General features: G+C 37.7%; 1 protein-coding gene across 6 annotated transcripts in view; it reads right to left on the reverse strand.

Moving 5' to 3' along the window:
* The window catches only part of LOC141735510 (kinesin-like protein KIF2A), a 116,349-nt gene that overhangs the window by 26,193 nt on the left and 65,470 nt on the right, over positions 1–24,686 (reverse strand). For 4 of the 6 annotated variants that reach the window (XM_074568418.1, XM_074568416.1, XM_074568415.1 and 1 more), the window contains 11 exons: positions 22,992–23,114; positions 22,328–22,428; positions 19,919–20,014; positions 17,047–17,101; positions 13,644–13,806; positions 10,132–10,222; positions 9,919–9,982; positions 9,401–9,492; positions 9,016–9,158; positions 8,121–8,325; positions 3,870–3,980 (listed from right to left, as the gene is read on the reverse strand). In XM_074568418.1, the coding sequence (XP_074424519.1) occupies positions 3,870–3,980; positions 8,121–8,325; positions 9,016–9,158; positions 9,401–9,492; positions 9,919–9,982; positions 10,132–10,222; positions 13,644–13,806; positions 17,047–17,101; positions 19,919–20,014; positions 22,328–22,428; positions 22,992–23,114 (1,244 nt within the window). The remainder of the gene's footprint in view (positions 1–3,869; positions 3,981–8,120; positions 8,326–9,015; positions 9,159–9,400; positions 9,493–9,918; positions 9,983–10,131; positions 10,223–13,643; positions 13,807–17,046; positions 17,102–19,918; positions 20,015–22,327; positions 22,429–22,991; positions 23,115–24,686) is intronic. The other 2 variants (XM_074568421.1, XM_074568417.1) reach the window with 1 other exon arrangement.

Here is a 24,686-nt window from a genome sequence, read left to right on the forward strand (position 1 = left end):
CACAAGAAGGACATGGACCTGTTGGAGTGGGTCCAGAGGAGAGCCATGAAGATGATCAGAGGGCTGGAGCACCTCTCCTATGAAGACAGGCTGAGAGAGCTGGGGTTGTTCAGCCTGGAGAAGAGAAGGATCCGGGGAGACCTTATAGCAGCCTTCCGGTACCTGAAGGGGGCCTACAGGAAAGCTGGGGAGGGGCTGCTTGCAAGGCCATGTAGTGATAGGACAAGGGACAATGGTTTTAAACTAGAGCAGGGTAGGTTTAGATGAGACATTAGGAAGACGTTCTTTACAATGAGGGTGGTGAGACACTGGAACAGGTTGCCCAGAGAGGTGGTGGAGGCCCCATCCCTGGAGACATTCAAGGCCAGGCTTGATGAGGCTCTGTGCAACCTGATCTAATTGTAGTCCCTGCTTACTGCAGGGGGGTTGGACTAGGTGACTTTCAAAAGTCCCTTCCAACCTAACAGATTCTATGATATTTATTGAGTAAAACTTTGCCAGTGTATGATATAAAACCTAAACATGAACATGCTTGCAAACCAGGCACACCCTGCCAAAGAGTAACATGTAAATTCCACACTGGAAGTCTGATTACATTTTCTTGATAAAAGTAGCAAAGGAAGACCCAGAAGAGTGGTTAAGTTGCAGATCATTATCCACTCTTCTCACTACTTGGCCACCAGAGTGGAAATCATTTCTTTCCAGGGAATCGGGGAGAACTGGAGGTAATGTATCTCCTACACCTCCCTCAATTCAATATATGCTGTTCAGAAACCTGTCGGATCTCTAGACAGGCACCTTTTTTCTGCATCCAGCTAGTTCTCACAGTAACAAGCACTGCAAATGTGAGAGCTCAATTCAAACAATCATAAACATGCACTCTAGGTTTCTTTTCTTTCCCTCCTTCCTTTCATCTAATGCAGAGTAAGTCATAACCACCCAAGCACTCTTCTTCCCACATCAGTATCTTAAGAAAAAACATTGCTGATTAAATTATTGATAAAAATTACATGCAAACAAACACTAGAGTGTCACAAATGGTCCTAGTACTGAGAGACTGTGAAAAAGTATCAGGAAGAACGAGTTTGAAAGCAGTATCTCATCATGAAAGGGTTTTCTTATTCTTAATTATAAAGTGACTGTAGTTATGTGAATATGAAAATAAAAAATAATTCAAGCATATTTCCACTCACTTTCAGAGGGGATTTTTTCCTTAATTTAGAACTATATTGAATAGAAAAGGAAGGAATGCAAGCTTTATCAGAAATTAAACAAATTAAACACCTATAGATCACGGATTATTCTTGATGGCATTCTCACACGTTTAAACAGGAAAAAATGTTACATCAACTCTATGAGAAGAGTAATAATTAAATAAAAAAGCTTCACCAAAATGAAGACAGCTTGTTAGCACTTTATGGAGTGGTAAGGGTGATGGTGGGAACTTCATGAAACGTTCACAAATGATAATCCTTCTATGTACAGAGAGCAATTCCCAACAGGCTAACTTTCCAAGCCTTCTTCAGTAGTATGGATACGTTGGCTAGAGATGCACAGTTTAGCTTTCTGATCCTGAATAGGATTTATGAAGTTATGTCTCAGTGGAAAAAACCAATCCTATGTTTTCATTAGAAAACTGAAGAAGAATAAAAGATTAATAAAAAATGCTATTTTACCACCATTTTCAAATTAGAACCATACCTAACATCTAAAGAGAAGACTAGGCTGCCCTAACACCATGGTTTTCATGTTGTGGTCTGCAGACTTCTGTGGCCTCTAGACTTAATTCCAAGGAGCCATTGAAAAGTAACCAAAGCAAATGTATTTGGTCTGTCTGGGATGGAGTTAATTTTCCCCATAGCAGCCCTCATAGTGCTATGCTTAGTATTGGTAGCTAGAAAGGTGTTGATATTTATAGGCTGCCGAGAGGTTGTGGAGTCTCCTCCTCTGGAGATATTCAAAACCTGCCTGGATGCATTCCTGTCCAACCTGCTCTAGGTGAACCTGCTTTGGCAGGGGGGTTGGACTAGATGATTTCCAAAGGTCCCTTCCAAACCCTACCATTCTGTGATAACACACCAGTGTTTTGGCTACTGCTGAGCAGCACTCCCACAGCATCAAGGCTGTCTCTCCAGCATTCCCTCCATCACTAGGAGGCTAGGAGTGGGCAAGACCTTGGGAAGGGACATAGCCAAGACAGCTGACCCAAATTGACCAAAAGGATATTCCATACCATATGACATCTGCTCAGCAATAAAAGCTAAGAGAAAGGCAGGGGGCAAGCATTCGTTTTTATGACATTTGTCTTCCGGAACAACTGCTACACGTACTGAAGCCCTACTTCCTGGGAAGTGGCTAGACATCGCCTACTGATGGGAAGTAGAGAATAAATCTTTTGTTTTCCTTTGCTTCCACGTGTGCCTTTGCTTTTGCTTTATTAAGCTGCCTTTATCTTGACCCATGAGTTCTTTTCCATCTTATTTTCTCCTCCCCCCGTCCTGCTGAGGAGGGGAGTGATAGAGTGGCTTGGTGGGCACCTGGCATCCAGCCAAGGTCAACCCACCACAGCAAACAAGCCTAACAGTCGGTGTCCACTGCAGAGAGTTTGCATTTCCATAAGGAGAAACATTAAGGATGCACAAATAAAACCACTGGACATCCATACTTTTATCTGTCCTTTCCACCATTTGCCAGAAGAATTCTGTTTTTCAGGTTGATGCAAATGCACATTTATACAGTACACAACTATTCATCCCATCTATCCCAACTACTTCTCCCCTCAACAGCCTAGAGCATATCCTGATGCCTTTGATACCAATTCTAAATTTGCCTTTGTCATTTAAAGATCATAACTCACCACTATACTTCCAGTCTACACCACCTTTTCCAAAATTCTGATTCAACAAACAATACTCTCATACTGGGCAGTGTGCCCAGGTGGCCAAGAAGGCCAACAGCATCCTAGCCTGTATCAGGAATAGTGTGGTGAGCCGGACTAGGGAAGTGATCATCCCCCTGTACTCGGCACTGGTGAGGCCCCACCTCGAGTACTGCGTTCAGTTTTGGGCCCCTCGCTACAAGAGGGACATTGAGGTGTTGGAGCGTGTCCAGAGAAGGGCTACAAAGCTGGTGAGGGGTCTGGAGGACAAACCTTATGAAGAATGACTGAGGGAGCTGGGGTTATTTAGCCTGGAGAAGAGGAGGCTGAGGGGAGACCTTATCACCCTCTACAACTACCTGAAAGGAGGTTGTAGAGAGATGGGGGCTGACCTCTTCTCCCTGGTGACAAGTGATAGGACGAGGGGAAACGGGTTCAAGTTACGTCAGGGGAGGTTTAGATTAGATATTAGGAAACATTTTTTCACTGAAAGGGTTATTAAACATTGGAATAGGCTGCCCAGGGAGGTGGTGGATTCACCATCCCTGGAGGTGTTTAAAAAAAGGGTAGATGGGGCACTTAGGGACATGGTTTAGAAGTGGCTCTTGTCAGGGTAGGCTAAAGGTTGGACTCGATGATCTTAAAGGTCCCTTCCAACCTCAACAATTCTATGATTCTATGATTCTATAATTAAACATTATTAAAAACAAACAATCAAACAAAAAAACCCCTCAAGCTAGAAGCGCTTCTGGCTATGAGCCTAGCTAGAAAACTAGAACAAGCAATAAAAAAGGCCAATAAAAAGTGAGAAGGGAGCAAGTTATATGAAATGTCTCTGCTGAAAGACTCACTCCAAATATAGTGTCATTTAATGTATAAACTTAAGGCTAACACATTGACAGTAGCAAGTGACTAGTTCTAAACATCCTAAATTTCCAGCTTCTTTTCTCTTTGTAATTGTTAAAACATACAGTTAACTAAACAAACTTACCATACAGGTACGGGAGTTTTCTCCTATGAATGAATCTCTTAGCACTTGAGTAAGTTTACTTGCTCTGAATGGTGTATGAGGTTGATTTCGGCCTAAGGCTCTAATGCACTCCTGAAAGAACAAACAGGTTTATATTTATTCAATCCATGTTAAAGAAAAATACATAATAGAAGTACAATTCAAAATCAGAAAATATATGCCTTAGTTATGTTGCTGTCCTCTAATTTACTATTAAAACCTGAATTCAAGAAGTGTTAGGCTTTTACCTCTCATTAAGTTCAGCAGAGAGGTAGGAACTTAAAAAAGACTTAGGAGCCTAAAAACTTTCTGAATCTTATCCAAAATGTTTACATATATTGTATCCAACAACAGCAACAAAAAATTCAATGTTGATGTTAAATCTCCAGACTATTTCTGATTATGAGCTGCAAAAGCCTGAATGATCTACAGCCTCTGCCAGCAGAAGCGTGGACAGTGACTTGCATTAACTCTATCAGTTAAAAGCAGTAGCTTTGATTCTGGCTTAACCACTGACTTTCTTTACAGCTCAAAAGAAAACACTGGTGCCCAAACTTTCTGAAAGCTTCCACAGGTCACAAACCTAGTAACTATAGCTCTGTACTGATGTACTCAATATTGGAAGACACTTAAAAATGTAAGTCATTCCCTGTTTTAAAATATTCTTCATGTGAAAAAACAGGGATAACGTCTCCCCTTTCACTCACAAGAAGCGTATGGGTCTAAACTAATATTCACAATTGGTTGGAGAATTCCAGAGAAAAATACTGTACAGAAATAAATATTAAGAAATTACTATAGAAGTTACAGCAGCAACTAAGTACAACAGTGCAAACCAAGATCGCACTAATATAAACATCACTTCTGCCCACTTAGAGTTCAAACATCAGCTAATAAATTACTTCTTACAGAAAGAAATTTAAAATTTAAATTTCTGGTTTGTTGTTGTTGTCATATTTTGATCATTAATTCCAGTTTCTGGCTTTGCCTTAATACTTTGTGTACAGACATCTCTTCAGATTCAGGGCTTCCTTGGTACAGTTTTAACATGTTTACACACAGAACTTCTTCAAACAACCACACATCAAAATCTTTTCATCTTATAGCTTTACTTTTAGCAGGACTAACAGATGGAATGGCCTTTGTGTTACATGAACTACTACAGTAGTTCAGCTAATCCTCTAGCTGCAGCCATATCCTCGTGGTCTTTTGAAATTTCCTAGAAACAGCTTCTTCCAAAAGCCAGGCTAGAAACTGCAGGATGATAATCCAAGAAAGCATTGCAACTATGAAACAGCACAAAACAGAACTAAACGGGCTCAGAATAAAACTGCCATGATACAGAACAGAACAAACACAAGGGCAAGTTGGCTTTAACTGAAGTGATTTAAAACTTACCAGCTGAATTTTATAGAATGGACACAGTTCAGATAAACAGAAAGACTGAAGCTTGTTGAATGTGAAATTCACGTGCAAATGCTAAAAAGGACTCAATACTTATAGGTGAGTAAGGCAGTGCATTCCTTGAAATTTTTTTAATTTGTTTGTACATTAACAAAAAGAGAAAAGCAGATTAGACAGAAAGAAGAGCAACAGATTTTAAACAAGTGACATAACAGGGTCACAAGTGGTGTCCCTCAGGGATCCGTACTGGGACCAGTGCTGTTCAACATCTTCATCAATGACATAGACAGTGGGATCAAGTGCACCCTCAGCAAGTTTGACAACGACACCAAGCTGAGTGGTGCGGTCAATGTGCCAGAGGGATGAGATGTCATCCAGAAGGACCTGGACGAGCTAGAGAGGTAGGCCCGAGCAAACCTTATGAAGTTCAACAAGGCCAAGTGCAAGGTCCCACACCTGGGTTGGGGCAACCCTCAGTATCAATACAGTCTGGGGCATGAAGGAATTGAGAGCAGCCTTGCTGAGAAGGACTTGGGGGTGCTGGTGGATGAAAAACTGGACATGAGCTGACATTGTGCGCTCACAGCCCAGAAGGCCAATCACATCCTGGGCTGCATCAAAAGAACTGTGGCCAGCAGGTTGAGGGAGGTGATTCTCCCCCTCTACTCTGCTCTCATGAGACCCCACCTGGAGTATTGTGTCCAGCTCTGGAGCCCTCAGCACAGGAAAGACATGGACCTGTTGGAACGGGTCCAGCAGAGGGCCACAAAAATGATCAGAGGGCTGGATCACCTCTCCTATGAGGAAAGGCTGAGAGAGTTGGGGTTGTTCAGCCTGGAGAAGAGAAGGCCTTATTGCGGCCTTCCAGTACTTAAAGGGGGCCTACAGGAAAGATGGAGACAAACTTTTTAGCAGGGCCTGTGGTGATAGGACAAGGGGTAATGGCTTTAAACTAAAAGAGGGAAGATTTAGACTAGATACAAGGAAGAAATTCTTTACTCTAAGGGTGGTGAAACACTGGCACAGGTTGCCCAGAGAGGTTGTAGATGCACCATCCCTGGAAACATTCAAGGCCAGGTTGGACGGGGCTCTGAGCAACCTGATCTAGTGAAAGATGTCCCTGCTCATTGCAGGGGGGTTGGACTAGATGACCTTTAAAGGTCCCTTCTAACCCAACACATTCTATGATTCTATGATTTTAATTTACTATAATGATTTTTAGTTTGCTCACTCTTGAAACATTAGAATTGGATTGTCTCCTTAATAGTAAAAGGATTATAGGACGACACTGCCAGCTTCTAAATTAATGGAGTTTTTAACTACTTTTGCTTTTCACCAAAAATCTGAACAGGTTAAGACAGGACAAATTGCAAGTCTTGGATTAGCACCAAAAACCACTTCTCAGAACATACTAGTTTAATTCGAACTTGACAATAACTTCAAGGGTCTTGAATACAAATGGAAAAAGCTGTGTGATGTTATTTGGGATAGATGAAAAATGGAAAACTAACATATCATTGAGAAACATTTATATCTTCTTGTACCACTGTTTAGACCTCTCAAGACCACTTATTTTTATTTCCCATTTCCCATATAATTTAGATCACAACCACCAGTACAGCAGCAGCAGAGCCTTTCACTATAATTAAAAAAGCAAGCTGTATGAAAATGAACTAAGTATGTTGTATGGGTATTGCACTGAAGGCACTAATCAGCATAAAATCAGCAAGTAAACTAAAAAAATAAAACCAGAACAGCTTTATACGATTGCATTTGGAAATAAGTGATAACGTTAACACAATGTTGTTTGCATTATTTATTTTGATACTAAATCAAAACAGGTCACAGTTTTGGAACTGCTGCTTCCAATTTTTCAACATGGCATACAATTTTGTAATAACATAACATGTTACAATTTCGTGGTGTTTTGTGAGATCTGCTTAGAGTCTGATACAAGTCTTCTCCCAAGTTTATACTGGGCTAAAAAAGTAAACACAGTGATTTTGGGGTTTAGATTCTTTATATAAAACCACGGTGCTGGTGCAGAGAGTAGTAAATGTAAGCAAAGCTAACCAACAACAGAGATAAGTTCTGGGCTGTTCAAAACTACTGTTTCCCCAACTGAGACCAAAAAAATTACTTTCCCTATTTAGGCTGAACCTCTTTCAGGCATTATAAAACAAACAAAAAAAGCATTTGAATATTTAAATAATATTTCTTAACTCTCTTGATGTATTCTGGATTAATGGATGAAAATGTGAAAATTAATTGTATCAGACGATTTGCTATAAAGTCATCAAAAATGGATTCCAACTTTCAAGGGTTATTTTAATTGATTTGTTAATTCTTTCTGGGTATAGTGCTGTTGTGTTGTTTTCTTCTTTAGTTAATTAATTAACAGTGGTAAACAAATCTGCCATAAAGGTAACTTAATTTTTTATCTTTTCTTAAAAAAAATATATATATACTGAGATCAGTAAGAATATTTCCAGTTAGTATTTCAGACCTTGAGTACCAAAGTATGTCATCTCTCCTCCCATTTTAGGTGTATATCAGAAAAGTGTTCAAATTCAACTACTGGGAATTTTGGGTTTGTTTTTTTTTAACTACAAGAAAGTTGATAGCACGATGTTTCTGCAATGTTTCTACTTGGTAATTACCAAGTGTTTCTTCAGGCATTTAAAGGAAAAATCAATACGTTATTTTACCTGTCACAGCAGTAGACAATGTAGACAAGCAAAGCCTGCAAAAACACTCATTTTAATAGTCATTGCTATTATATGTAGAAGGCTTCCATCTACTCAAAGGCAATGGAAACATTTCAGTTACCTTGAGTGCTAAAAGGCTCTTGTTAATTTCCGCACCTTCCAGTCGAGTCTGCCTATCTGCACTGGAAGTATCTGCTCCTCTTTCATTGCCAGCCAAATCAATCAGAGAAAATTTACCATGCAATTTCCCTTTCCTTCTGAGAATAATCTGAAACACTGCATGGCTTCGAGATGAGTGTGCATTTGCAGATGTCTGACCAGATGTCCTTTAACAAAAGGAAAGAAAGGAAGGACATATGAACAGGCAAAGGACCATACATGTTAAACACACTACCGTCAGAATTTTAATTTTTTCAGGGCAGAGTCCTGTATTTATCCTAATAATTTGATATATATAGTATAATTATACCTATTTTTCCAATTCTTCAAACAAAAATGGAAGATTAGTAACATTTTACTTCCCTCTTAAAAGCAAGAATAATCAGATCTCCAAAGATTTCAGACTATCAGAGAGCTTACATGTAAAATGCCGCATGTGGCATTTTTATCTGATCAGGCAACAGTCTATTCACAAGGCTAATTTTAAAAACAATAAAGCTGGATCTTAACAAAAAATAAAAATTTTATCCTTAAATTCTGTCACTACATATCAAGGCCTTTTAGAACTGAAGAATCTGGCAGTATTCCAGATTATAAATTATGCAAATTTAAGTCAGTAAACTGGTTATATAATACATGCAATTCACGTCCTGTAGAAAAATCAGTTTGTATTTCTCCCTAGGAGAGAAACTCTAAACTATCTTTATTCAAAAGATAGGCAGATTCCTTGCTTGCAGCCAACATTATCAAAAATACCACTGCATATTAAAAAGCCATTACTATGAAGAGACACACAAAAAATCTTGTTCCAATTCTTTAATTTACAATGAAAAATTGGTGGAAGCCATGGGAGATACCTGCAGCTGTTGCCTATTTCAATAAGCTTAAGAACATCTTCAACACATTTGACTTCCCGTTCCTGTAATCCCACCACCTGGACTTGCTGTTTACCATCTTCTAACACTCTTAATTTTGTCTTCCTGTTCAACAAGTCAAAAACCTGGGTGGGGGTGGGGGAACAGAACAGTTAAAGAGGAGATTTAAAAGACATTTTTGCTTAAAATCTCATATCAAAATATGCAAAGCATTCCACGCACAAACATGATTGAAAGGGAAGTGTAAAGAATTAATTGAAATAAAGCTTTCAGTACAAAAAGGAAAAAAATCTTTTATGTGACAAGCTCACAGTCTTGTTTTTGAAAGAGAAATTCCACCTTCCTCAGAAAAAGATCAGGTACTTACCTTACCACTGTAGATCTCAAAAAATGTTGCATATACTTGAAGTTCTAACTTCTTATAGTTTGGCTTCTTTAGCATTAAAAAGACATCTCGAGCTGTAAGTACATTTCCAAAATAAAAAGAAATCAAGTTATGTATTTTAATTTAGTCAAGACTCATTAATGCATAACAGTCTATTTTACAGCATTTCTCATATTTTGCAAGTGTAACGGATAGGGTCAGTCAATCAAGTAAAAAACACTGCAGTTTAAACTGCCACATTAAATTGGACGATGCAGAAGACCTCAAAATTGTAAACTCAAGTAATCATCAGTTATATTTATTACGTTTTTGAAGTTATCTATATGTATATATATATTTACTTTACTGTGTAAAGACTACACACCTAGGAACTATTTTTTATGTTACCAAAGATCCACTGTAATCCAAAATATGTAGACCCTTATGTTTGTATGACAGGGAGTAGAAATGTATTGACCTCAACTAATTTGCAAAAAGCCAACAGAACAATAAAGTCTCACCTGTAAGTGCATATATTCCTTTAGAACAATCTTGGTTCTTTCCTGAAAAGTCACCACCCATAGTCTAAATTAATAAAAAAAACCAAAAAAGACCAAAAATACACTATAAAGATCACAGAACTGTAACTTACATATTTGTTACTTATTAGAATTTATTGAAGTGTATCGTACATAAAAAGAAGTGTATTGCTGACATGTAGAAGAAACACTTACATGGGTTTTTCCACTGCCTGTTTGTCCATATGCAAAACAAGTGGCCATTCCCCTTTCAAATATGGTCTCCACTAATGGTCGAGCTGTAAACCTTAAATGCAAAAAACAACAGTACTTAAGAAACATAATTACTTTAAGATGTCACACTACCACAAGGACACTATAAATTTTAAGGCCAGAAGTAACAAAACTGGTTCTGTACTTTGAGAGGCCAAAGGACATCTCCACGTTAATTCCTGAAATAAAGAGGCTACCAGTTCTAGGCATTAAAATATCCTAAACAATTAAACAAAAGCTACAAGGTGTCTCCCATATACTTTACAACAATATTATCCTCCTTCAAACACTGAGAAAAAAAAAATTCCTTGTTTTAATGATGCAACACAGCACAGCTTACTACACGGAGTTTGGAGCTCCCTAAAGAAGACAGCATTAGAAGATACGGAAGTAGGATAGTGCAGCAGATAAACACTTAGATTTTGCCAATACAAAAATTCCGCTACAGTTTTGGTTTTGGGTTTTTTTTCCCCTAAATCATTTTCCAAGATTAAGTTTAGAAGACAGGTGACCAAAACAACATTGCACGTCTTAATATTTTGAGAACATAGTTACACTGAGAAAAGGCTCAAGAAAACACGTACCCAAGCTCATCAGAATGGAAAAATCCAGTTATTCCTTTAAGTATTATTCGGTGCATCAAAATTATTTTCCAAAGTATCATTTTTTCTATTTTAGAGAATTAATTTTTACTTTAAAAAATGTAGTTATTGCTCCTACTTCAGCTACTTATCACCATTACTTCATTAAAAGCTCCAAAAGCAAAGGGTAACTTTACGAAGGGTTGCCTCCACTAGGTGATGGAGATAAGAGTCTCTCTGCAACAGTCTCTCTCTCTAAACTTTTACCAGGTGTTTACACATAAGATATGTTTAGTGATAGAAACAAGAACAATTGTTTACAGAAACACTGAGGTGTTACAACCTCCTTTCATTCCACTTTGGAACAAATACAAGATCACTTACGAAAATATGGGTAAGACTGAGCCATTCAGCAACCAAGGGTTATGCAAAAATCTAAGTTTAACTGTATCATCAATTTTTATCAAAAATATACCAGATGATTCCTGATCAGCCTTAGTCTTTCTTTTTTGCTTTCTCCAAACATATAATTCTTTTATCCTCAAGAAGATATTCACATATTTCGATGCTTGTTCTTTTTATATTTAAAATACAAATTTCAAGAAACCTATCCACCTAAGAAGCACGTTCCATTATCTCTGTTTAGTTGCATTTGAGATTATTTATTTGGCTGATTTATAAAAAAGGGACTTAATTATATGTTTTTTAAAATAAGGCAAAATACAAACATATCTAGAAAAGTTTTTGTAAAGCATTATACAACTCCAAATGGTACCATGCCAAAACAGTCCAACTTTCCTTCTAGTAGAACCTTTATTTGCAATCTTGATCCTTCAGAAATATAAAGTGATTCTCCTTTAAAATTCAAAAAGCATACCCATTCACACTAGTGTATGTTTTTTAATACAAAAGAAAACTTGCAACTCAGTGTCTCATGGACTCAAAAATACTTAAAATATAGCTTAAGCAAAATAATAATAAAAGAAATGAGTCATATATTTGTCAAGAATGTTTTTCAATATAGAAATATAGTGAGCAATTTTAGCATACTGAAGAAAACTGGAGTAACTTGTCATACTTTTTTTTTCACCACTGTGACCCTGATAGTTCTGGTGAGAGCAGACAATGATACCTATCTTCCTCTTAATTGTGCTATTACAGGAGGCCTTGAAGCAGATTATCCTTCACGTAATAATCATTATTGTGCCATATGAGGGAGAAGGAAAAAGCCTGTACTGCTACACAGACTAGAGATTTACTATTTCAGTATGAATACAAGCATCTTTCAGTATTTTCCCATATTACTATTAATTTATTGTGTAACTAATAAAAATTGTCCAGAAGAAACTCAGACCAAAATCAATAACATTCTATGTCCAAACCAGTCCTCACATTTAAACACTATGCTCACAAATACAAATAACAGGAAGGAGGGAGATTAAAAGAAATTGTTGTTAAGCAGGAGGAAAACTATTCCAAGAGGCACATCTCACTATCTAGATCACTCTCCCACAGCTCTTCAGTATCAAGAAAAAAAAGATATTACCAGTAGACTATCATTACAGACAGAAATTTCCAAGGGCACAGCTTTGCTGTTTAGAAGTATTTCATTAGCGTAAACTAACAGACCAAAAGATTTTACTTTTGCTACCCTTCTCCTCTTACTTATATGAAGCATAAGACATAAGTTTTCATTTTCAAGGCCTTTTAATAATTCTTTTACTATGAATTTTCTCTTATCCACCGAGAGGATGTTAGCATCTAACATCAATCAGGATACAATGCCAATTTTCACTTCCTAGTTGTTTGATTAAAAACAAGAATTAAGATATTTCTCCGTCACTACTCCTTAAGGCTATGTGAAGCACTTTCTAAGCATAAGGAAAATTATCTTCATCAAATTCCTTTCTAATATCACAGAATCACAGAATGGTTTGGGTTGGAAGGGACCTTAAAGATCATCTAGTTCCAACCCTCCCTGCCCTGGGCAGGGACACCTCCCACTAGACCAGGTTGCTCAAAGCCCCATCCAGCCTGGCCTTGAACACCTCCAGGGATGGGGCATTGACAACTTCCCTGAGCAACCTGTTCCAGTGCCTCACTACCCTTACAGTGAAGAATTCTTTCCTGATGCGATATATCAATATTCCTTGCAAAAATCTTCACAATATTTAGACTGCATACCAAAATTATGACCTGTCATAGTGTCTAACTTTGCCTGCTACTGTATCTAATCCATTTAGCGATTCGTACAAGGTAAACAGCTACTTCTAAACAAGTTTTTAAAAGCGCTGTGTGCATTATTCTGTTCTAACTGTGGAAATGAAACAGAAAAATAAAGGAGAAAATGGAGATCCAAATACCTTGGGACTGAGGGTGTGTGTCCTTGTTGCTGTTGCTTTTTAAATCAGAAAGATTCAGCATTTTGAGCAAGATAAATTATCTCTATGTACTTCCATGTTACATCAGCTAGATTGCTTCCAACAGCCAAACTTGCTTAGGTATTTCAGCAATAGAGCGAATATAACCTCAGCCGCTCCACCCCCCTGCCCCCCTCTTTGTACTCTTTCCCCACTCTCTCCTGATTTGTTTGCCTCCTGAGGAGGCAATACACACTAGAGCCTGGAAAGGCAGGGCTTGGAGGAGGACTGAGAGCAGGACTGAGGTAAACAGAAGTGGAAATATTGCAGATGAAAAATTCAGGATAAACAGAGCTAAAACACAAGTAAACAGGCAAAAGAATGGAGGTAGCAATATACATATATGATACCACAGAGAAAAGAAGTAAAGTCCATGATCAAGGTAAGCTCACAGTTATTGACATGGGAGATACATGAGAAAAAAGATTCACAAAAAAAGAGCATATACACATACCTGTAAACCATTTCATTAGGAGCCATGTCATCAAAGGCATAATCAAAACGAAAAGTTTGGTTTTCTAGGTACTTTGTTAAATCCACCTTTTGTTTTGGTTCATGTACCATCACAACATCTTTACTAGGAATTGTTATTACATCAAGGTCTTTCATTAAAGTTTCTATAAAATAAATGAAATATATATTTAAGTAGCAACGCATCACTATTTTTTACATTCTTTCATTGTTTACACTCTTATAACATCTCAGATAACACAGCTCCTCCAAGTAACAACACTGGGCTTGGGCTTCTGATACTTAGATAGTAATCTGCTAAGTAAGAGATTTCATTTTGGAAGTCTAGTCATCCTATCCTACCAAGTGCTAGAAAGTGAAGAGTAGTTGTACAAAGTTGATTAGAAAAACTAAGCTCATTAATGATAGCCCTATCTTTATAACTTCATTTTAAAATTTTGTCTTTTTATGTTCCCTGAATCCTTAAAGTTATAGTCATATGTTCACAGCTTTCAAGAAGAAAAAAAAATATTTTCATTCTACACAGACATTTTCATTTGTGTATTCCTCCTGGAATCTAAAGTATACATCTTTAATATAGAATTTCTCTAAAGTAAAATCCTTTCTAAAATTATCTTGTAAGCAGAAAAAGCTGAAAATGCTAATGATGCTTCCTATCCCTGGGAATGAACAAAAGCCATCTAGGTGCGATTTCAATAGTGAGTTCCCAGGTTATAATTACTACACAGCACTACGATTTATTGTTAATTGTTGTATGAAATATGACTTGGCAAAACAGAGAACCCAGTGATCCATGAAATGCACAAAAATAAAGATCATTTCTGTGTACAGTCAGGATCACTAATGTGTCCTACTTCCATTTCTATGTAAAATATCTTAAGGCATGCAGTTCAAGAATTTGATGTGGCTTTATACAAACAGATAGAAATCTTTTCATCAGTTAACATACTGATCAAACAGTACAATGGTTACCATTGCATGACATTACACACCAACAGAAATATGCATTCAAGTCACTACATAATGAATTTTTCAACTGCACTGCAATACAATAAAATGCAATTATTCTGCAGTAATCACAGAGAAGAAATAAGGAATAGTGGTGAAAAGATATATATAAAGGTAAATTCTTTGCAGCAAAAGCTTTTTAGTTAAAGCAGTCAAAAGCTGTTTTTTCTTGAAGGATTGTTTGGAGTAAGACATTTACCTGTTCCCAGCTATTTGTTATGACATTCTGTATTCCTTGCTGATAAAAATTTGAAATAGTGTCTGTGAAACCCACCACACAATTATATATATATAATTTCTCAATTATAAATATATGCCACTGAAATAAAATCTTAAAATGTCAATCTGAAGACCTACTTCCTGCAAAGTCAATACGCAGAACGATTGGTGCTGAGAACACCTAAAGACTTTAGTGAAAATTGTGTTTGAGACTGACAGAAATTGATTTGTACACTTGATTTCTATTAAATTATTTGAACATCTTACAGAATTTCAAAACACAGAGCATGAAAGGGAAAGTAATATTTTTGACGTATTGTTATTGCAATAATAAAGGAAAAACTATTTATATTTTTTCTCTTCAGGGTATTACACACTAATATCTTTGATTTCTTTATACTTTATATAATTTTATATAATTTTAAAATGTGGCATGAGAAATACTGTTTCTTATGAACTTCCAAAATTGAAGTGCATGTTTTCAGAAGACTGTATATATCTCTATGGTTCCTCCCAAGCATAGATTATTTCATTAATACCTTTTTATTATAGCTTATTCTTAAAATTGCAAAATAACTTTTGTGCCAACCTCATTTTTACTTAGACACTCATCTTCCTACCAACACCTCAGAACTACTTTTTAATCACTCCAAACCACTAATACCCAAGATATGCAACTTGCACAGAAACAAATCCCACTTCTGAATCCCAACTCATGCCTCATGACAACTTGCTGTCATTTACTGTAATTTCACTTTGTCCACCTTCAGTGCAGGTAGAATGTAACATTCCCCCCAAATGTATCACATTTCTAAGTTATATTTTATTAAAGATAACCTCCAATGCTAAAACAGAAACTGAACTGCTACCAGACTTGTATATTGAATGCCCTTATTACATAGGTTGTGCAAAATAGTTTCAATCAACCATTTTTGAGATTATGCATTCCTTTACGATCAATAAAAGAAAAAAATACAGGGAATGAGAAAATAGTAAAAGTAAAAATAAAGAAAGAAAAAGGTAGGGGAAGCAGCAACATGGAGGGAAAAAATAAAAGAAAACTAACTATATACTGACATCAACATATGTTTTCCCTTTCCCTTTCCCATACAATTCTCCCATTTTCCTCTGTATATGCTCCAGATAGTCCTCAACATGTAGTTCTGATAGTACAAAAATAATAAATGCATCCCATGTTGTTTCAGAGTCAGAGCGATGTTCTTTGAGTCCTTTAGCTAAACAAGATATAACAAAAAGAGAAGGAAAGAAACATCTTTCAAAATGAAAGTCAGCTTTAGTACTGGATTCAGACAGGCCGCAATCAAGAAGCATTTGCGGTTCTTAATTTCCTGCAGAAAGTAAAGAACTACATAGAAAGACTGGGATTTAACTGGAGCTGAAAACCTAAATGGGTTTTTTTTGGAATACGGACTCCAGTCTGATCAGCAGGCAGTAAGAAAAAAAGTTGTAATACTAATCGTACATAAAAAGAAGTCACTAGGGAGTGATTCCAGTACCTAAAAATAGTTGTTTAGTGACATTTCATATGCCCTAGGGTATCCTGGCCGGCCCTGAGCAGCAACTCCAGGAGATAGAAGTCTCCAATTTGTCTGTAACCCACTAGCCCTGCGAGGATGTCTTGGACACCCTTGGGCACCTTACATGTCATAAGACACCAACATTCAGGCACCTGAATTGTTCCCTTGATGTCTGATTCAAGACCACTTGAAAGTATAAATATACATGTATTTAAAAAAAGTGTAGAAAAGTTTTCATTGGGTAGCTCACTGATCAGGAGATCACTTAAAGGATAGTTTAAAAGAATGGTGATCCTAACACAATGTAAGAATACTGAAGAAATTACAGTAGAAATAATTCCCAGATCAACTAAATACATCCTGGATGACCTTGGGAAAAAAATTACAGTCTCTCTGTGCCTCAGCTCCCAGTCCATAAAATGGTGACAGTTAAACTACTTTCCTCCCCATCTTTACCCAGGTTATGATAAGTTTATGAATTTTCTGGGTCCCTCACACATATTGTCTAGTACAACAGTTTCACCTTTGATCAGTATTTCTAGATCTCTTTAATACAAATAATATTACTATCATAAGCAGCTTTTCAGAGAAAAAATTCTGCAAAATCTTAAATGGCCATACCTTTTTTATTGAGTGGTCGTTTTCGTACACAAACACATATCCTGTGCTCATCAATCTACAAAGGAAACAATCTTTCAGTGAACTATACCCCAATTCCAGTTATATATTTTACTTCTATTCTTGACTTAATTAACCAATCATTCAAAGACAACTTTCCAAGACAGTGAGTCATCTGAACGTGTAAATGCCCCTTGTGTCTGTACAATAACCAAGAACCCAAAAGGGAGAACCATACATTAATAAAACTCCCTGCAGACAGTGATCTGATCCTGCAGAGTACCAGGTACATCTTGGAACGCTGCAAGCAAATTCAGCTGTAACAGGGTAGATACACTATTGACAGAAATTGTCACAATCTCTTTGATCATGTCATGGTAGAATTCTCAATCTTGAGGGGTACAGGATGGATAAAAACTAGAGTGAGGATCCTAAACCTCAGAAAGGCAAACTTTCAGCTGTTTAGGGCACTAGTGCATGGGATCCCTTGGGAAACTGCCCTCAGAGATAAAGGTGCGAATGAGAGGTGGAAGATATTTAAAATACATTTTTCTTAGGGAGCAAGAGCTCTCGATCCCGATGTGCAAGAAGTCAGGCAGGGGAGGCAGGAGGCCAGCTTGGCTAAATCAAGATTACTTAGCTAAACTAAAACACAAAACCAAAATGCATAGGCAGTGGAGGCAGGAATACACATCCTGGGGAGATTATAGGGACATGTCCCAGGAATGCAGGGAGGGGATCAGGAAAGCCAAGGTACAGCTGGAGCTGAACTTTGTTAGAGATGTGAAAAATAACAAGAAGAGTTTCTTCAGGTACATAGGACAACAAAGGAAGATGAAAGAAACTGTATTCCCACCCCTCAATGAGCAAAACAGGAAACACTGTTACAACCAACATGGAGAAGGCTGAGGTACTCAACAAGTCCTTGGGACCTGATGAGATTCATCCGAGAGTCTTGAGGGAACTGGCGGATGAAGTTGCCAAGCTACTATCCATCATATTTGAGAAGCTGTCACAATCTGGTGAAGTTCCTGCTGACTGGAAAAGGGGAAACATAACCCCCATTTTCAAAAAGGGAAAAATGGAAACCTGGGGAACTACAGGCTAGACAGTCTCACCTCTGTGCCCAGCAAGATCATGGAGCAGATCCTCCTGGAAACCATGCTAAGGCATATGGAAAATAAGGAGGTCATTGGTGACAGCCAACATGGCTTCACTAAGGGCAAATCATGCCTGACACACTTGGTGGCCTTCTATGGTGGGGTTACAGTACTGGTGGATAAGGGAAGAGCAACTGATGTCATCTACCTGGACTTGTGCAGAGCGTTTGATACTGTCCCACACAACATCCTTGTCTCTAAAATGGAGAGACGTGGATTTGACAGGTAGACCACTCGGTGGATAAGGAATTGTCTGGATGGTCACACTCAAAGAGTTGCGGTCAACAGCTCGAGGTCCAGGTGGAGACCAGTGATGAGTGGTGCCCCTCAGGGGTCCATACTGGGATCAGTATTATTTAACATCTTTGTCAGAGACATGGACAGTGGGATTGAGTGCACCCTCAGCAAGTTTGTGGATGAAACCAAGCTGAGTAGTGCGGTTGATACTCTAGAGGGAAGAGATGCCATCCAGAGGGACCTTGACAGGCTAGAGAGGTGGGCCCGTGTGAACTTCATGAAGTTCAACAAGGCCAAGTGCAAGGTCCTGCACCTGGGTTGGGGCAATCCCATACACAGGGATACAGGCTGGGCAATGAATGGATTGAGAGCAGTCCTGCAGAGAAGGACTTGGGGGTGCTGGTGGATGAAAAACTGAATATGAGCCAGCAATGTGTGCTCACAGCCCAGAAAGCCAACTGCATCCTGGGATGCATCAAAAGAAGCATGGCCAGCAGGTTGAGGGAGGTGATTCTGCCCCTCTACTCTGCTCTCGTGAGACCCCACCTGGAGTACTGTGTCCAGCTCTGGAGCCCCCAACATAAGAAGGACATGGACCTGTTGGAGCGAGTCCAAATGAGGGCCATGAAGATGATGAGAGGGCTGGAGCACCTGTGCTATGAGGACAGGCTGAGAGAGTTGGGGCTGTTCAGCCTGGAGAAGAGAAGGCTCCAGGGAGACCTCATAGCAGCCTTCCAGTACCTAAAGGGGGCCTATAGGAGAGATGGGGAGGGACTCTTTGTGAGGGAGTGTAATGATGGGACGAGGGGTAACGGTTTTAAACTGAAAGAGGGGAAATTTAGATTGGATATTAGGAGGAAATTCTTTACTGTGAGGGTGGTGAGGCACTGGAGCAGGTTGCCCAGGGAGGTTGTCAATGCCCCATCCCTGGAGGTGTTCAAGGCCAGGTTGGATGGGGCTTTGAACAGCCTGGTCTAGTGGGTGGTGTCCCTGCCCGTGTCACAGGGGTTGGAACAAGATGATCTTTAAGGTTTCTTCCAACCAAAACCATTCTATGATTCTATGATTTCCACAGAGATCTGATAACCTTTATCATTTAAGGATTCTGCTCCTCTGTCTTCTCTTCAAATCAAAAGCCCTCATCACCTCCAAAGATCAAATATTAATCTTTATACTCAACAGGGTTTTTCAGAGAAGCTTACTGGTTTTGTTTGCACATCCCTTAGCATCCCAGGAAAATATACAATATAGAGGCTGACTGACTACTTAGTACATGTTGTTATTATTTTATAGTCAAAAGATATTTAAATGATGTAAAAAATTGACCGAAAAAAATCTCATGTTATAAAGAATAGTAATATATATTAAATTACTTAATTTTGGTGTTTACAGACAGAAGTATATTCATACACTGAAAAAATTGGAAACAGAGCAAAATTCAGAAGGATAAAAAATTTCCACATCACTGGGGTACTTACAGGATCTGCAGTTGTCAGTGGTCTATAATCCAAACTTCCCCTGAAATCTCTGATCATACACATAATTTCATAATTTGGGTTTGTAGCATCAACATCCTAGGGAAGTAAGCAACAGAGTTTCTAATATGCTTTTTTTTTTCCTGAAATGAACTAATTTCAATATCTTCTAAATTTTCTTGTAAAAAAAATACATATTAACTGCAATGTTATTTTTTTCCAAATTACCATACATGTCTTGACTGCAAGTTTAATGCCATTTTCCGTTCTGATGTAGCTAATTTACTGATTATAAAGTAAAACAATTATATGCCTTCTATTTTATATTTTTGGTTGGCATGTAATAGAAAATACTTTTTAGTTGAGAACTCATTAAAAGTCTCAATAAAGAAATGACTCCTGCCTTTTGCCAGAATTGTCGCATTAAAGAAACACATCTGAACAATTGCACAACAGATAACACATACAGTCAACGCTTCTTAATCTGAGATAAATCAGTCCAACAGACAAATGGATACACTCTATTATACAGGTACAAAACACGCTGCAGAGGACAGTGCAGGTGCCCCAGCTGCTCTAAACACAACCCTGCTGGATCTGAGTTGGTTAAAGGAGGTTGATCCTACTTTCCGGTCCTGAGTTAACTCCTAGTTACTTGTATGCATTGGAAACTCTTCTAACACTCCTAGACCCCCCAAAAAGCAGAGGCAATCCCAATGATACACAATAGGCTACATCCAGGCTCACAAGATCTCCTGTCCCTAAACCTGGAACCATCAGTATGAGAGTGAATGGACATGTAAGAGGCCATGAACAGAGCCCCTCTAAACCCCATGAAGCCTGAGCTACTGAACCTACTGTGAGCTGAGTTGGTTCTCTGCAGAATTGCTCAAATGTCCTTCCTGTCTTCCTGTGACTGTCAGTTTTTACCCCATTTCAGGACATGCTGCTGATGCCATGCATAGCCAGCTCTGGTGCTCAGACCTTATTAAGCTTTTGGCTTCCCACAAATGAGCTAAAACTCCTTCTGGATCACATCTGGCTGTGGAAATAGCATAGGCACTTTCAGAAATCACTGCATTGGAGTTAATAAGCTGAAATGGAGCCAGCTCATGTTTACACCTGTGACACAGCTGATCCACACCTCAGACAAAACTGTGCCCTGGTAATCAGAAGTTGACTGTACCTTTAAGTTAAGTTGCTCACCCTGACTACAGTGAATTAAAACCTACTTACAAGTCCATACAAAATGTATTCCTGCTGAAACATTCAGAAAGGGGTATTGCTTATTATGGAAAAGGCATTTGCCTAATATTCTTCAAACCCTGTTTAAAGGTCTTGCTCACCAGAAGCCAGTGCTTGGCTAATTATTGCTGCATTTCACAACAACAGAATACACAAAGCAACACAAAGGATAGATACATACAAGCCACCAAGAAAAACAGAAATTTCTCATAAGTTTAATACTTGGATGCAAAGGGAATTGTCACAAAAGTGATAAGAAAATTTTAGGAGTACCACCACATCAAAGAATTTTAATATATAAACCAAAAATTATTTGCTCCTCCCACATAAAGCCATAGAAATGTTTTGCATTTGTTTAAGTGGATGGAAATTAGAGAACATGAATTCAACATAAGTGTTTTTAGGTCAATTTAGAAACATCATTAAACCATAAAGTAAATTGCCTGAATTATTTACTTGGTGGTGGTACTTTTCATGTCCGTAGCAGATTGGTAGTATCTCTTTAGAGAGACTAACACACACAGGCCTGCCAACAAGATTACGCTACTAGTTTTGCTAAAGCTTTTACACTACTGTGACAGAAAGTCATTTGATATTAAGAGATTTTCTCAAAGGATTAACAACTTCATTTCTTTCACACAAGTTTCTAACAACTTGCTGCCAAGCTGTTTGCATGATGCAAAGCTAAATTATAAATGCATAGACAGGTGTAAAGGAAAAAAAATCACTGTTCAAACTTGAGCCTCAAATAGATCTCCTACGAAACATCAAAGATCATAAAGAACAATTTATCATAATGTTGTAATACCTCCTGTAGAATAACAGCCCTATCTAAAAGCCAAAGATTTAATTATTTTCATCAATATATTTTCCCTAAGAAATAGCTATCATCAGTACTTGATTTTTAAATAACACACAGAAAGATAAGCAATTGTAAGCAATTATTTCTGTAGGAAGAAAAAGAGGGGGAAAACTGTCTAAAGAAATAGTTATCAGAGCAATGCAACCATGCACCATTTATCAAATTATCAAAACAGAGGATGAAAACATTTAATTTCAAAACTATTACAGTTCATAAAAATTATTGAAGACTGAAAAAAGCATGATAATTTTGCAAACATCTTTTCTTCCTGACATACATTTTCCATCTGAGCTAAAAATACTAACCTGAGCTCTTTTTTCTCTAAGTTCCTGCTGCTGTAACCTTCTTTTTTCACGTTTCTCTTGCAATTTTTCAACCTCTTTTACACAATTAGATTTTCTACGTGCTTAAAGAAAATGATATAATTTTAAAATATTTTGTGTTGCATGCATTTAGTATTTACACTATAACATTTCAATTCTACTATTTTATGAATAATTAGAATGCATTTATTTATATCAACTATCCTTTCAAGCAAATCAGTATTAGTACAGAATAATTACAGCAATTTAATTTCTAAAATTTCTAGAACAAATGAATTAGAAAAAATCATGGGAATGGGACAATAACTACACAACTGAAAATATAAGGACAATGACCCTCAAAAAATATTTGGACATGTGATGATATTTGGATACATGTGATCTCTTGGTTTGAATTAAAAGAAAGCCCAGGCAAATTTAAAAAAAAAACACCATCATGGTTAAAAAAAAGATAAAGGAAAAACAAATTCCAACTATGACAAAAGTGAACATTTGTTTAGCCACAGCACACTAAAAAAGCTTCTTGAGGAAGCCTACAGGCAACTGCATATATAGACCATTTGTCATTTATGGACAACAACATAATCCAAGAGAATGTACATGTAATGACCAGAATTAATGAATCCTTGATACATGGTTTACATACAAGGGGGTCCAAATTCCTTTTTTGCAGCTTGAACTGGAGATATATCTGAAACACTACCATTCTGTTGTGAGGAGGAAGACTGTTCAGGAAGCTGAGTAGGCCGTGTGCGTGCAGAACCAACCACTGCAAAAGAAAAGCACAAAGCTCATCTAGATACAGAAGAGTAACGTTTCTATCTGATTCTGAAATACTTTATTATAACAAGATAAAACAAGTCCCCTTTCAAGACACAACAATTTAATTGGGGCAGGGGGGAGCCATACATGTAGAAAGTCTATTAATATAGACATTCGGTATGCAGCTTTTTTTATTCCTAGTGTTATACACCAACACAGCACAATTATTAAGTACCAATGCTGCACGTGCATATTTTTAAATACTCCACTACAGAATTAGTAGAACTTATTATGTGCATAGAATGAAGTATGTACATGGAGATATGCGGTTTTGAAGTTTAAAGTGTTGACATTTTATTTATATTGTAATTATACCGAAAACCCCAGTAAGAAAAAAGGACCATATTGTAATTATACTGAAAACCCCAGTAAGAAAAAAGGACCCACTGTTTCACATTCTCTAGGTGTTACGAAATGGTCCCACCCCATTGAACCTACAATCTGTGGACAAGTAGAGGGATACAAACGAAAGGCAGCAAAGTGCAGCTCAACCTGAGAGTGGAAGAAACAAACCTTTTTGACACTATACTGAAAGGGCTACGGATACAATCAATATGTCTACCTAAACTTATTGATTCGATATGTGATAAGAATGCCAATTTCTGAAGATGCAGAGTGATGTCTGTTCCCAGTGAATGTAGTGGGAGTGGCATGCACGCAAGCCTCTTTGGTAGCGCTGAGTGTTTTAAGTTGTTTTTCAAAGAGTTGCTTCAAGCAGCTCTGCTTCAGCTGGCCAGTTTCCTGTACATGTTCCTAACAAGGTCTGCCAGAAGAGTACAAAAGTGAAGGTAACAACTTTCATTAGTAGCCTAGAGGTGACATTCCAAATGAAGGCCAGCGCGCTTTGCAACATGGAGACAACTATGGAAATAGGTATCAAATGGGACAGACAAGACAAATCCTCAGACCATTCCAAATAGGATAGGAGATCTAGTTTATAGCATGAATTAACTACACTAAACAACACGGTGTGCTGAGAAAAGTTTAGTTACAAGGCCAACAAAGAACAAATATTTAGGCCGACTGAATAGTAAGATGCACAGGACCTATTAAAATACAAGCTATAGGGTTATTCCATACGAAACAGACCATTTACTACAAATGGCAATGTGTATGGATGTGAGGAGAGCCCATCAATAAGATGTCTCAAATTTAAACCATATTAGCTTGAAAAAAATTATCCCCTCCTCATGAGATTTCTGATTTAACACCCCCAGAGGCAAATGGCAGAAGGGAGAAAGTGATCCCAGTTGTCCAGCAGAAGAGTCTGAACACTTGCAAAGATATGCAAGCCCACTTGTTTTTCAAGTTTAAACAGATGGAATGGAATCTAGTCTGAATTAATGACAGTAGATTAATGTTTGGAAGAAGAATATTCACCATCATCAGTACAAGTTAACTTTAATGCAGGAGAGAAAATGAAAACAATAAGCAATAACTATTCTTTCTCATGTTATTAGATGCATTACATCTGTATTCATCCAATACACACTTTTCACCTATCCTCCTCTGATATTTC

This window comes from Larus michahellis, chromosome W (genome assembly GCF_964199755.1).
Source record: "Larus michahellis chromosome W, bLarMic1.1, whole genome shotgun sequence".
Lineage (NCBI taxonomy): Eukaryota > Metazoa > Chordata > Aves > Charadriiformes > Laridae > Larus > Larus michahellis.